General features: G+C 38.6%; 1 protein-coding gene across 1 annotated transcript; it reads right to left on the bottom strand.

Moving 5' to 3' along the window:
• Positions 1-580: 580 nt before the first annotated feature.
• kctd9a (potassium channel tetramerization domain containing 9a) lies at positions 581-9,450 on the bottom strand. The gene is made up of 12 exons (XM_062998642.1): positions 9,321-9,450; positions 5,930-6,051; positions 5,341-5,384; positions 5,159-5,255; positions 4,895-4,953; positions 4,670-4,798; positions 4,396-4,463; positions 4,215-4,310; positions 3,959-4,108; positions 3,291-3,396; positions 2,839-2,972; positions 581-2,182 (listed from the first exon to the last, which is right to left on the bottom strand). Exons 1-12 carry the CDS (start codon positions 9,366-9,368, stop codon positions 2,066-2,068), a joined length of 1,170 nt encoding a protein of 389 aa, XP_062854712.1. The 5' UTR covers positions 9,369-9,450; the 3' UTR covers positions 581-2,065.
• Between the last annotated feature and the right edge of the window lie 6,271 nt (positions 9,451-15,721).

The raw sequence follows: 15,721 nt of genomic DNA, 5'->3' as shown, positions 1-15,721 counted from the left end.
CAGGCTGGTCATATTCCATGTTTTGTCGACTGTAGATTAAAATAAGGTAACATACCATCTAAAGGGAAGTAACAGCACATTTAATGCACAATTACTGTTCATTTGAGTGAGTACCAGCCCACTTCGGGCACTTGACTCTGATAAGTTCTTGATGGTGATTCAAGGACCATGAGCTAAAACCAAAGTGTAATTAGTTCATGCGTTAGGGTTATTATACAAAATCCAAACTCCTCGATACACACACACCCCATAGACAGCTTTGCCCTAATTTTTCATTTCCAGTTCACATTGTACTTGACACCCATGCTGACTGAGAAAGGGCACAAACTAGCACTTTCTCCAAAACTCCTGCTGCCTTTTGACCTTCTGATTCCTACAGAGCTCCACATGCTCAAAAGAACATCAGGCCCTCTGTACTTTTCCATTGTTCCCTCATGCACCTTAACTAGGTTCTCACCTGCAGTACCAACATTGGACCTTTTAGCAGCTGCGTTTGGAAAAGAATGAGTTGCACTGAATAAAACCAGCAATATAAAAACATACAATGTCTGTGTAGCAGAAGTAATCACACGAAACTCAGTTTGTTTATAACAGTCAGTTTATGGAAATTCACTTCCGTCATATTAAGTGCAAGATATAGTGAGGAGAAAGACGAGCCATCTCTTCTCTTGCACTTGACATAAATACAGTCTGCTTACATACATAAATAAATAGCCTGCACCCATTTCAGGTCTGATATACACAGAGACTCACACTTAAAGTGCAAAAGTCTGCTTTTGATTGCCTTCATTTAACAAGAGTACCTATGATTACATAGAGTAATAACAGCATGTCATAATGGTTTATCATAGCTTTAAGCTTGTCAGAGCTTATTTCAAAACTCAATGGCTGGGTTTCACCATGCAGCAATAATCCAGGTCAGCGATAGACACGAAATGAGTCACAGAGTACATAGTAAACATGAGATTAATAGGATTTAAGACTTTCACATGATTAATACAAAAGCACTGAATAAGGAACCAGAGCTTCAGGTGAACTAATATTGGCGTTGACCTGTAGCACTCAAATTAAGCATTACTAGCAAAGAATAGGTAAGACATCAGCAAAAAGCATTTGAGTATATAATAATTCCCAAGGAAGCACTAGCTGAAGTCAAGCACCCATTTTAACCCTTTTTGGTTGAGTAAAAACAAATAACCCTAGGCTAGAATATTTTATAGATATATCTGACTGATGCTTTATAATGCTACATTACTAGACCTGAATGAATGCTATGTGGCCAGCTGCATACATTTTTTTTTCTACAATTGTCTCCCATGTTTAACAGGGATGGGTTTCAATAAGCCTGTGTTGGGCTGGCCCTGTGAGACCATCATTACCATGGAACTGACTGACATGACACCAGATAGCAACAGCAACCTTGTGCAAGCATAAGTGTTCCACAAATATTGTTTTTGTCTAGGGAAAAAGTAATTTTGCTCATCACCCAGCCCTAAGTTACATGACAACTAATAAGAAATAAAGGCATTATAAGATATAAACATATAAATAAAACCTATCCCAATTATCGAATATCCTACAGCCACACAAATGCTTATCTCCATTATGTGACCGCAGTCTGGTAAATCACCTTTCCTTTATCCACCATGTTCCTAAGTCTTTACATGAGGATCTGTAACAACAACGAAGGACTGAAAGGGCAAAGTCCTTCGCAAAGTATTCATTGAGGGAGGTAGATTTGAGGAGGTAAAGAACAGAAATGTTTGCAATTATTTTAAATATTCGTGAGGATAAATTGTACTAACAATGTCTGTTACAGCAAAGACAAAGAGTTTTTTTTAATTATATGTATAGGTGAGGCCACACATTTGCCCATTTTCCTGAAGAATGTCATCAATTCTAGAGTGGACTGTATCTGTAATCCTAAAAAAAAATCTTTCACTTATTTGAAGACCCTGGCTGTGCACCTGTGCAAGAATAAAGCTGGAATGGGGAGAAGGAATGCCAGTATTGCATACATTTATAAAAGAGAATGTAACATTCGTTGGCTGACATCTCAGCTTGGTTATCTCACACTCTGGGACATGTGCAGTGGAGTTAGCATCTCTTCAAAGATGGCTCCTTTCACGTTGGAGCCCCGCAGATTGGCTTCCTGGAGGTCACAGCCTGACAGGTCACAGTTCTGTAACACAGGGAGACATTGTAAAGATGAAGCTGCTTTTCACTTTCTATAAACCAAAATATTTACAAACCTGTTACTCATCAATAATCAGAGAGTGGTGATTATAAGTGTAGATTTACCATAATGCACATATTCATGCCCCATTTTTACCCTTAAAGGCAAAACAGCTCTATAATGAGACCTATAAGTTCACTGAATGATACTATTCCACTTATTAAGTTTCACATGTAGGACAATTGAAAACCAGCACAAATACCAGTTAGTGGTCTCTTTGTAATGGAACAACTGGTACTAGTAGTGACCCTGAAAATAAGATTTTGTTTCCTATAAAATGAATCTTTCTGGTAGTTTTTTTATTTATTTATTTATTTATTTATTTATTTTTTAAATAGTGTCAGTCAGTATGTAATATTGTGAATCTTATCAGGGCAGTGCTAGTCTAGTGGTTACATTACTGGACTAGTAATATGAAAATGCCTGGCCCAATGACCAGGTTGCCACTATTAGACCCTTGAGCAAGACTCTTAACCCTAAAATGCATGGATTGTACGCAATACACAATTAAATGTCACTCTGGATAAAAGTCTACTTAATGCCATAAATGTAATAGTCTAGCTATTAAGTACACTCTGCCTATAGATTTAAACCTTTCTCACCTCTAGATTTGTGCCAGCTAGAGTTGCTCCTCGCAGGTTACAATTCTTCAGCTTGGCATTCTTCAGCGTGGCCACACGCAGGTTTATACCGGTCATCTGACTGCCCTCCATATCCACTCCCTTCAGATTGGCCCCTACAGCACACACAAAGAAGCTTACAAAAATTGTACACAAGTAAGGTGTTTATACCTGCCACACTCTTCATAACTGCCATGGCAATAAAACATTAAGGTATTACATTAGGGCAGTGCAAGCTCAGTGGTTAGGGCACTGGACTGAAATCTGCAAAACCAAATAACACAAAAATTCCAATCTACATTAACATGTTTAAATCACGCACATAATAATAACATATTACAGCACGAGTCTAAGTTCCAATAATCAAGATACACAGCTACAAACCTTCTATTTAAAAAAGTCACAAGAAACACAGCCATAATAAACACAAGTACCCTCTAGGTTGGCTTTAAGTCCTGATGGGTCCTCAAAGTTACAGCCTCTTAGTGAAGCCCCTTCGGCATTCGAACACAGCATCTTAACACCCTGCAGGTTAGCACCCTAAAAAATAATAATGCCATGTCAAGCACTTGTTACCAAAATTTCACTTAGAGAAAACAGGAACTATGAGTTATGGTCGGGCCTGTTTGACAAAAATAAAAGCTATCGTGTGTCATTTGTCTAAATCCTGATTCTATTTAATAAGACAAAAAGAGAGAGTCTCTAAGCACTTTATTATAAAATGTTGATTAAGTTACATACATGGCAAGGTAGAGTAGAGTTCTTCGATCATGTTAGGGCTATAATGGAATTAACTACTGTTTTGGTTTTATTCAGGTAAAAATTTGCATTTGCATAATACATATAAAATTAACATACATAGAAAACAGCGTGTTCTAAAATTGCTATTTTATGCAAGTGGTCAATTTCCAAAAGCCACGTGTTACATTCACATGTTGTGGTTAAATATCAAATGGAATTTAATTGAGATTGCAGTGCTTTACTCTGTGTAAAAAACAACTATGTACAATAACGAGTCGTGTCACAATGATGCATCTTACTGCCTAAAAACACTCATGTGAATCGGGTGTGCGTTTGGACATATACTACGAGTGATACCCACATCCAGATTGGCCCCGGAGAGGTCGGCCCTTTCAAGGTTGGAGCAGCACAAGTTGGCACAGGTAAGGTTGCAGCGGCTCAGGTTGGCCATCTTAAAATTGATGTAGCGCAGATCTAGCCGGGACAGGTCTGCTCCGCTGAAGTTTAGCCCCTGGATTATAGAAAGATAAGAAGCAAGATTGAGGTATAAATAATAGAACAAATGTAACTAAATTAAATTCAAATCAGGATTCAATGTATAATGAGACTGCATGTACCTGACAGCGCAGCTCTGACTTGGTTGGTGTGGCAAGCAGAAATCGCACAAACTCTTTTCGGGAGATGGGCGAGTGGTCCTCAGGGGGGTGGGAGTTCTGTGGAAAAGACAAGTTATGAACACAAAACCAATGAGAAATAGACAAGGTGGGCTATGTCTCCATCATCTGCATTTGTTTTTACCTTAATAGCAACTTCTATTTGCTCTGCTAGTTGCTCGATTCCAAAGAACCGAGCTTCTTCCAGTACACCTGCAAAATAAAAGAAAACAAAAATCTATTAGAATTAGTGTTTAAAGTTTAAACAATATGCTACAATTTAATAATACAGTAGATTAATGATGCAGAATACTGAAGCATTTAACTATTTCGCCGTGCAGAGTGGATGAACTTCAAATCTATAATGCAAGCAGGACTTTATATGGTTTTGCAAACTGCAGTTCAAGGCAAACACTCACCCAGTAGGTTGATTCCTTCATTGACTATAAGCTGACCGTGTCGCAGGTAGTTCAGGATCGGCTCAAAGTACTCTGGACTGCGGTCGATGAGGTAGGCTCCTCGCTCATCTTGCTTGTTCCCCCACACATCTACGAACAAGCATCAAAGGAAACCATTGGAAGTAAACTTACACTTAATGCATCATATAACAAATCTCACACAGAATACAATAAATGTAAACCAACCCTTTTCTCTAAACATGTGGGCCAGCATGCTGTCAGGCTCCTTACTCACAAGAGTGCTCCTAATGTAACCAAAATAATCAAACACAGCAAAATCATGAATCTTTCACTTTTTCTAATGAAGGAAATAAAACAGAATAATTAATAAGGCTTAATGCTTATAAAATGTACATAACACTGTCAGAAATAGGGGAGGATAGCATCTAGCAAGACAATTGATTTTGGTTCTAAATCGCTCTTGTGCACCATCATCAGCACAATTCGTACCGTGTTGTCGTGAACAGCCGACCACCAATATTTAAAGTCAGCCAATCACTATGGGAGCTTCCAAAGTCATCTGCAGCCCTCCCTTCATTCTGAGGGTCTAAAACAAACACACACATAACCAAGACTTATTGGTATTGTATTGGAAATATTTTGGATTCAGGAAGAATTATTATATAGCTTACAAATAAAGGTGTCTCCCTCCGACACATATAAAACATCATCATCTCTGGAAAACAGACAAAACAACCCGTCAAGGTTAAGTACTGAGATACAATAATCTTTAAACAATAACAAACTACTGTTTATATTTTAGTACTAATTCTGATTTTGATTTCTAATCCTGCTGCATCAGCATGTCTTTCTTAAAGGTCAGCCTTAAATATCATACTATTATACTAATAATCCTAAAATGACAACTACTTTTTAATAATTGTATTTTATTAAAGCCAGTAGTATGTCACGGATAAGAAATGTTGGTATATCGTTTGGTAATAAAGTATTGTCTATTAAATTGGGCTCTTACTCAGTTTAATAACTTGAAACTGTTTAAAAACTGACTAGCTTAAGTCTCTGAAACAGCAATGTGTGCTTACAATAAGCTGTGATAAATATACACACACAGTGGTCCACCTTAAACTATTTTTCCCCCATTAACAACACGTACAGTTAATGAAGTAGGGAAGTATGACAGTAGGAGTGTGTAGCTTCAGAAACTTACTTTATGACCAAACAAAAGCCTTTTCACAGTCTTCCATTGGCTGTTGATCTTACCTGATTAGGGCTATATCATCGATGAGGCCTCCCTTCCCATTGTACAAGTTAGTGGCCCTGATTCCAAGTTTATTGCTGGCGACGGATAGCAGATCAGCCAGAGTCCCATAAACTGCTACAACCTGTGAGAATTAGAAATTGAACACAAAAATGAAAGTAAGATTTCAGATTTCAGATTTCAAAGCTTTATTGTCATATGTACAGTAGGAAACGTGTTTCCCTGTACAATGAAATTCTTATTTTGCTGTCCACACATGATGTAACAAAGTACAAAGATAATAATAAAATAAAATCAAATTAAGAAATAAAAGTTAGATATAGTAAAAAAAAACACGCTGAGTATAAGTTATGTACATTGTGCAAGAAAAGAGCAGATATATTGCAATCAGACAATATAGTTACATGTGCAAAATGTAAAGACAGTAGTGTAAACATACATGTGCAGCTGTATGTAGACCTGTAAACAGTCATATGTGGTATAGTGCAAGTATTGTGTGCAAGTGTGATCGTGTCTATGAATAATCAGCTCAGCTGTTTAAGAGTCTGATAGCTGTGGGAAAGAAAGAGATCTTTAGTCTTGTTGTCCTGCATTTCACACTTCTGTATCTCCGGCCTGAGGGTAGAAGTGTGAATAGTCCATGTTGGGGGTGGGTGGGGTCTTTGATGATGGACACAGCTCTCCTGTGGACTCTGTGATGGTAGATGCTCTGGAGAGAGGGTTGTACCGTCCTGGTGATTTTCGTAGCAGTCTTTATCACTCTCTCCAGGCGTTTGCGATCCTTCACAGTAGAACTGCCATACCACACGGTGATGCAATTGGTCAGGATGGACTCAATGATGCAGCGGTAGAAGTTGCTGAGTATTTTGGGTGACATGCCAAATTTCCTCAGCCTCCTCAAGAAATACAACCGCTGCTGAGCCCTCTTTAACACCTGTGTGGTGTTTAGTGTCCAAGTGAGGTCATCACTGATGTGGACCCCTAGGTATTTAAAACTGTTCACCCTCTCCACCTCAAGGTCCCGGATAAACAGTGGCTGATGAGGTCTCCTCTCCCTCCTCATGTCCACTATCATCTCCTTGGTCTTGTCTATGTTGAGTGTAAGGTTACCAGGTAACCAGACTGTTCACCTCACTCCTGTAGGCTGCCTCCTCTCCTCCAGTGATACGACCTATCACAGCAGTGTCGTCAGCAAACTTCAGGATGATGTTGTCGGGGTGGGAGGCGACACAGTCGTGGGTAAACAGGGTGTAGAGGATAGGGCTGAGGACACAGCCCTGCGGGGTACCAATATTGGTGATTATGCTGGCTGATGTCCTGTTTCCAATCCTAACAGACTGAGGCCTACCAGTCAGGAAGTTTAAAAGCCAGTCACAGATGGTGGGGTGTAGTCCAAGAGATGACAGTTTATGTGTAAGTTTGTGAGGTATAACCGTGTTAAAGGCGGAGCTGTAGTCAATAAAGAGTATCCTGACATAGGAGTCTTTATATTCCAGGTGTGAGAGAGAGACATGAAGGGTTGCGGCGATGGCATCCGAGGTAGACCTGTTGGCCCTGTATGCATATTGTAGGGGGTCTGTAGTGCCTGGTATATTGCTCTGAATGTGGGCCAGCACCACTCTCTCGAAGCACTTCATAATGATTGGAGTGAGTGCTACTGGCCTGTAGTCATTCAGACAAGATGGGGGATTCTTCTTGGGGAGAGGGACGATGGTGGTGGTCTTGTAACAGGTGGGAACTGTGCATTGTCTGAGGGAAAGGTTGAAGATAGAAGTAAAAACATCAGCCAGCTCGTTAGCACATGCTCTGAGGGCCCGCCCAGGAATGTTGTCAGGTCCAGATGATTTTTACTGCTGTGTTTGTTTACTGTGTATTAGAAACAACACCCTGTTCATTACACAGACAACTACATTATATGGACAAAAGTAATGGGACACCAATTGTAATTTGTGAATGTATGTGTTTGAGCTACAACAATTACTAACAGGTGAGATAAATCAATTAAATAAAAAAAGGAAGTCCATAAATAAATTTAGGGAAGTCCTTTTCCTGTTCCATTATGACTGTGCCACTGTGCACAAAGCAAGCTCTATAAAGATATGAAGTAAAGCTTGGTTTAAAGAAACCCCAGTGGCCTGCACAGAGCCCTGACCTCTGCACCAATAAACAACTTTGGAATGAACAGGAACTGAGGAGTGGCTGTTTCAGGTTTTACCATGTTGTAGCCATGTCCAACAGCATACTGGAGAGTATCCAGAATATCCAAAACATTAAATAGTTTATGGCCAGATGATGGGGTGCAGAATTCTCCCTATGCTGTGCCGCTTATAGAAACGCAAAGGACAGTAGGAAATCGAATATACCTCAAATAATATTTATATACAAATGAAGTGGGAAAAGATTAATAAACAAAGTACTGTTTGTGGTTCTGCTACAAGTGTATACGACACAGTAGCACTGTTTGGCTTCAATGGCTCAGGTTAAGAACTGCCACCCACCACAATATCCTGTGTTCATACAGTGACAGATAATGGATAGAGGCAGTGAGCAACAGTGTACTGAGCCATATAGAGCATGTGTGCCATATGTGGCAGTGGTGGCTCAGTGGTTAAGATACTGGACTAGTAATCAGAAGGTTGCCGGTTTAAGCCCCACCATCAACAAGTTGCCACTGTGGGCCCTTAACCCTCAATTGCTCTGACTGTATTCAGTCGTAATTGTAATGTATATAGGGCAGACCAGAGAATTTGCAGAAGGACAATAAATAGAATAATGCAGTACATGTTCATGTGGGCACTGAGACAGATTTGGGGTTTCTAAAACTACAACTAAACTACCAAACTATACACCCGATTTTGCAAAATTGACAAGCTTGTCAAATTCCATATTTCACTGATGTTTTATGGGAAATCAACATCATCCATCCATAGTATAACATGTTTCATTCCAACATTGTCACAAAAATAGCTTCATAATTTAATGACATCCACGTAGGTGTATGGAAACATCTGTATACATTTGTGTACTGTACTGTAGTATAATGTAGCTGCGTCTGTAACAGCATACTATCATACTACATAGTATGTCAAAGTAGTATTATCAATTATTATTATGAACTACTGTTTAGGATGGTAGTATGCAGTATGAGACACTACTCTTGCAAACACGCCTTGCGGAAAGACAGCTCCAGAACCATTGTTTTAACCCCATTTGAATGTGTTAGTGATTATTTAAACACATATTTAAACAATAAAGCAAGTTTATTTAAAAGAATAAACCATATTTACACCAACAGCAACAAACAACACTTTTACTACATTCAATTACACATGCTAGTATTGCTAAGCTAACTGTAGACTCCAAGGTAAGAATGAACTGAAACTTATGACTCACCTTGCCATTTTTGGTGGAGCCGTTAACAAAAAGCGTGACCCTTCGCATTATTTGTTTTAACTCTAAGTATGTACAGTTCTCCTACAAAATATAACAATATATGATTACCTATACAATATTTAACGCAAACTCATCCTTTAAGCGCTAGAGAAAAAAAACTCAACGTTCACAGTGACACTGTCCAATCAACACTCTCGTATTGTTACCAGGCCAAACGGTACACCAATCACAATGCACCAGAGTGAGATTTCAACCAATCAGACACAATTGAGGTAAAACTTCACTCTTCAGGAATTACCCAGTGACATTTTCAATCCTACTACTCCAACAGCACACTACCGTACTAACTAGGATGCCTAACTAGTGCGTAATTAACAGTGTCGTTACACACTACTTAGTACCCTAGATCGTGATTTGAGACGTAGTGGTTTGAGCTTCATTCTGAACGAGTTCAACGTTGTAGAAACTCAGTAATGAGGTTAGAATAGCCGTGTGAAGGTGCTCTCAGTAGGGTTGTGGATATATATTCAGATTTCCTGTTTCTGGGTGCTTTGCTTTTTCGTCACTTTTGAGATAAAACGTTACCATCACAGCGTATCACCACCAAGGGGCTTATACCATACCACGTAGTTGTGGTTGCCAGGTTTATAAATAAGTACATTTTAAATTAAGACCGAATACATCTGTCCTTGTTAATTTAAATGTATAATTAGATGCTAATCCGTTTACATTTACAAGCACACAGTCAAAAGAAAAGAGCACTTAAATTAATCAAAACAAATTCGTGGAATGAGCCTCATTGCGCATGCGTAGTAAATTTGCGTAGAGTGCGCAAGGTGCGTAAGGTGCGTTCGTACTTTACGTACATATAATTTACACTATTATTTCCATAAAAAATGCCCCCATTTCTCTATGTGCAAAGCAAAGTATTTAGAAACTTACACTTTTCTGTCATGAATAAAAGAACGAAAGAAATATTAATTAGATCCAAAAGAAAGTTTTAGCAGGGAGATTGATACACGCTTCTGTTAGCTTTAAATGTGGCATCAAGGACACAAAACAAAACCATGGACTAACATTAAATGTGGTTTGCAGTACTTCTTTTTCGATGATAATTAGGCCTACATTTCATAATGCAAAGAAGCCTTTAAGTGAACCATCGTCTCGAATAAAGAACCATTGTTTAAGATTAGAAATGTCTTTAGTACTGTTTGTACTGGTTTATTGTACTGTTGTTTATCTGCGCGGTGTATATTGTACTGTCTTGCACTTTTTGTTCTATGATGCACCCTGGTCCTGGAGAAGTGTTGTTTCGTTTCAGTATGTACTTGTATATGGCTGAAATGCCAATAAAGCCTCTCTTGAACTCTTGAACTTGAACTCTTAAAATGATTAATTAATTTAAATCCATTTTCAGTTAGAGGTTTTTCATACAGTCATATACAATAAATAATATAATAACAAAACTAAATTTCCTCCTTTTACTGCACTTCTCTGGCTTACAAAAAATAAAGTACACAAAATTATTACTGAAGAACAAATGTTTTAAAACTTACATTTTTTGATAGGAAATGTTATGATAGAAAGCAAGGTGGTCCTTGTTTGCAAAACATGTTTCTTTCCACTAGATGGCAGAGAAGGAGAACATATTTTTGACTAGTTAAGGGTATTCTAACCCCCTTTGATGAGTCAAATCTTGTGACTCGAGCCGATTCATTCACCTTACAAACGACTCTTTAGTGTGTAGCAAATGCAGTGTTTTAAACTGTAAAAACTGTAAAAAATAAAAAAATCTTCCACATGACACAAATGTTGTAAAGTTATCTAATTCATGAATTAATTCATTAATCTCAGTGGAATACACCTACTAGACAAGAAGTCACTCACTCACATACTAGGGCATTTAAAACGTCTGCTTGTTTTTGAATTATCTGAGGAAACCAGACTGCCTGGATGATAACAGATGAGGCAGAAGTGAAGAACTTTAAAAGGCGAAGCAGAGCCTCAGAGTTTCTTCTACCAAATCTGTTTTAGCCTGATAACAGGACACTTCAGGGGTAATCTCCTGCTTATACCACGGACATTTACCAGAGTTTAAAAAGGAGGGTTTGTGCATTGTCTGACCTCAGCTGGCTTTTACATAGTGGTAATGCATCAACAGCTCTATAATGCTGCATTCAGGTTCATTTTCATTTCAAATTGGCACCAAAAAGCATGATTCAAGTTTGTTGCTCCTCAAAAGCACAACTTTTCTGAGCCCTCGGCTGTCCTGACAAACAGATCACTTATTTATTTGGAAATTATTTTGGATATATTTCTAGTCATGCAGTTTTACAAAAAACCCAGAAGAAAAGTTTTGAATCATGTTTTCCAATTATTCATTCACAAAACAGGTACAGCTGTACATTTTACCATAAGAACCATAAATCTATAACTTGAGTGAAGTTTGTTTAGGAATAGAGAGTAGTTTGTAACTGTGTTCCAGTTACTCAATTGTTTGGTGGATTATTATTAAGCTTTTCTTACAGTGTATTTTCATATTAATTTATTTTGTTAAATCTTTATTGCTGCTATTTGGTTGGTTCCCAAGTGACTATGCTGCATTTTATTACTTTCTAGATCAATTTGTGCCTTTAATTAAAAAAAACAAAAATAATTAAATCCATGATAATAATTTCTTCTTAATTTAGTTTGGCAGCATAATAGCAAATCTAATATAACTGGTTTATAACTGATTATTAAAAATCTGCCGGCTGATCTAAAGCGATCACAGAGGATTTTTAGTGGCCTAAAACCTACACGATATTTAGCTAAATAGAGATTCTGGTATTCTGTACAGTCTCAGTATTTTAAACAAGTTGCCTTTATAACTGAATTTTATGTTAATTATAAAGAATGTTAGCCAGTTAAACAATAAATAGATCTCCATCACTTAAATTTCAAATCAAAACCAGTGGCACCCCAACCACACCAGCTGGCACACACCACGCAAATTGTGGTTTTACAGGCATGCAAATGGCAAACCAGACGGGACAGAGCACTCTGTTATAATTACTTCAGAGAAATAGCAGGTTTGCCGATAAAAGAGCCATCGAGTGTGAGAGTGAGAAACCATGATATATAGAAAATCTTCCAGCTGGAGCAAATTAACATTCATGAGGCGCAAGTGATTGTTAATTAGGAGAAACTGACACATCAATCATTTGCGCCACCATGCTCCCTTTGCCGGCCGAAAGGGCAACACAGTGGGACATGACTCTTAACATGGTTCACTGTCTCATTCATTGTTTAGATTTGGTTGCAGGATTCCTATGTTACTGTAGCAAATGTAAATGTGGAAAACCAGAATTAATCATTTAATCATCAAGTAATTTTTTAAGCTTGAATTTAAAATTAACTTATTATCTAAAAGGCATAAGCATGGACTAAAATGGAGTTGATTTATTACTTTCAGCATCATGATTCAAGTGACCTATTAATGCAAATGTATAAAAACCAGACTTCATTAAAGCATTCATTAGTGCATGAAGAGAAACCAGATTACAAAACACTAATAAAATCTTTCCAGCTACATTACAGTAAAGCATCATTTAATTTCATGTTCATCGTAAAACAAATGTTTTTACAGCGTTATGTAAATCATGATCAGATAAACGTATAATTATTAGCTATAATTGTTAGGTCATTTTCAGGTGCAGCTGCTTTTTCTCATTTTACGTACCTATTTGACATAATAACATGTTCCAGATAAGCCTCAACTAATAACCTAATTTAATGACAAACAGGAATGTTTGCACTAATGTGAGATTTTTTTCTTTTTAACTAACTAAAATAGAACCCACGCAGAAGAGTTAATGAAATAGCCAGCGACTGACAATATCCTGTTTACAGCTGACTGACTTCTACATGGTGACCACAATCTTATCTTATTCTGTTGAAGAAAAAAATTCTGTTTTTCAAAATGTCAATGCATGTCTCTAACTGCTTACTCGGTCTGCAAACAGAGCGAGAGATAATCGGCCGTCTCCGTGTTAGTTGTTGACAATTTGGCCAGCAGATGTGGGGAACTTTCCCATTGTATATGTCTCCATGTTTGGGTAACGTGGGCTGAGTATTATGTACTTGAAGTATAAATTAGATAAGACGGACAAATGGTGTGCACTTTGTTTTCGATATGGAGGCACAGAGAAGGGCTTGGCATTGACCTATTTGCGAGCTGAATGGCTGTAAAACCCTTTGTCATGGAGTAAAACACACCAGTGTTATATGGTGTTATGTATGGAAGTCCATGGTAACTCTGCATAACACATCATTCTCATCACTCAATTTATCACCTTAACTATTTTAACATTTAATTGACTTAGACTGCACATTTCAAATATTGAAATCCCTTATTAGTTATTAAGTAAAACTATACATTATGTAAAAAAAAAACCCCAGACCAAATCCTTTTACATTTTAATTCCAAGATTTTGTATTATTACTTATCATTGACATCATAAAAGGTCATTATACACAAAGTATCAGTATTATTAGTTGGAGTATTGTAGAGACAGTCCACAGAAAAAATGAAATAAGTCAAATGACCATTCAGAACCAGGTCCATACCAAGTCAGGATTGGATCTGAAGCTTTTCTCAAAGGCAGGCACAGAACGCACTGTACCCCAGAGCGAAGACCAGACCATCGAAACGTGAACAAAATATTAAACTATAGCCACATTTTCAAGGTCAGGCCAACTTTTTATACTTAGTCAGTGTAGAAGAAGGGCAGACTGCTTACTGACACCAACTCTCCCTTGACTAAATGCAGAAGTCAGTAGCTGTGACTTAAAGGAATGTTCATAAGTCAAATACTGTATATTAATGGTGTTACACAGAAAACGCTATTCTTGAATGTTTTGTGATCCGGTTGTGGTTAGTTTACATTTATCCAAAGCGACTTACAGTATCGTGGCAGTGTATTGTCTAAGCCGTTGAAGGTTAAGGACCTTGCTCAAGTGGCAACCTGGCAGTGGTGGGGCTTGAACCAGCAACCTTTTGATTATTAGTCCTGTACCTTAACCGTTAGACTACAGCTGCCCTACTTGCCATGAGTGCAATAGCTGCCAAAGCTGGTTTAACCAAGGTCAAGAGAAATGAACACTTATAAACTAAAGTCACCTGGAGCTTAGTGTGGCTCTGCAACACTGGCAGATGAAAGTAATTGGATAGGAAGCGGCTGCAGATTGGACATGTCTGGGAAGGGGGGATGGGGAGGTGATCCGGCGCTCCTGGATCAGATCGGGGTTGTGTATGTGGAATTGGAAATCAATGTGAAACCAATGTGATTGGTTGCTATTCCAGTTTGTTTTCATTTATGTGGAAACAATGGCAACAAGCTGGTGAATACCTTTATGGCACTATACACTCAAATCAATGAAACGTTCTACATAAAAAAGGAAAAACTGATCATGTTCAGAACTGTGGGCAGCACAGTGGCATGGCTTATAGAGTGGGTGTGACATAGCAACATGGGTCTTGGTGACATGAGTATCATCACCTCTGTTTACTGTTTGTGAGGTGTCTGGTATATTTTACCAGTGTTCATATGGGTTTCCAGTGGTCAGTTGGACAGGCTACTTCTAATTGCCTTTGGATATGAGTAATTAAGTAAATGGTTGAACAACAGGATAGGATCCTGCCATGTAGTTGTACCATGGGTGAAGTCCTGCCATGTAGTCATACCATGGGTCTAGTCCTGCCATGTAGTTGTACCATGGGTGTAATCCTGCCATGTAGTTGTGCAATGGGTGTAGTCCTGCCATGTAGTTGAACAATGTGTGTAGTCCTGCCATGTAGTTGTACCATGGGTGTAGTCCTTCCATGTAGCTGTACCATGGGTGTAGCCCAGCCATGTAGTTGTACCATGGGTGTAGCCCAGCCATGTAGTTGTACCATGTGTGTAGTCCTGCCATGTAGTTGTACAATGGGTGTAGTCCTGCCATGTAGAAGTACCATGGGTGTAGCCCTGCCATGTAGTTGTGCCATAGGTGTAGCCCTGCCATGTAGTTGTGCCATGGGTGTAGCCCTGCTATGTAGTTGTGCCATAAGTGTAGTCCTGCTTTGTAGTCATACCATGGGTGTAGTCCTGCCATGTAGTTGTACCATGGGTGTAGTCCTGCCATGTAGTTGTGCCATAAGTGTAGTCCTGCTTTGTAGTCATACCATGGGTGTAGTCCTGCCATGTAGTTGTACCATGGGTGTAGTCCTGCAGTGTAGTTGTACCATGGGTGTAGTCCTGCAAGGTAGTTGTACCATGGGTGTAGTCCTGCAAGGTAGTTGTACCATGGGTGTAGTCCTGCAAGGTAGTTGTACTATGGGTGTAGTTCTGCCATGTAAGTGTACCCTGGGTGTAGTCCTG

Source organism: Trichomycterus rosablanca, chromosome 7 (assembly GCF_030014385.1).
Source record: "Trichomycterus rosablanca isolate fTriRos1 chromosome 7, fTriRos1.hap1, whole genome shotgun sequence".
Taxonomy (NCBI): domain Eukaryota; kingdom Metazoa; phylum Chordata; class Actinopteri; order Siluriformes; family Trichomycteridae; genus Trichomycterus; species Trichomycterus rosablanca.
The sequence above is the reverse complement of the archived record's forward strand: the minus strand, read 5'-3'. Positions and strand labels throughout refer to the sequence as shown.

Bases quoted from the DNA above. Each gene is read 5' to 3' on its own strand.
- kctd9a (XM_062998642.1), bottom strand. From the start codon at position 9,368: ATGCGAAGGGTCACGCTTTTTGTTAACGGCTCCACCAAAAATGGCAAG. The intron at 4,799-4,894 runs GTTGGTTTACAT...GCTTGTTCGTAG, and splicing joins CCACATGTTTAGAGAAAAGG to ATGTGTGGGGGAACAAGCAA. The intron at 4,311-4,395 runs GTAAAAACAAAT...TCTTTTCCACAG, and splicing joins AAATAGAAGTTGCTATTAAG to AACTCCCACCCCCCTGAGGA.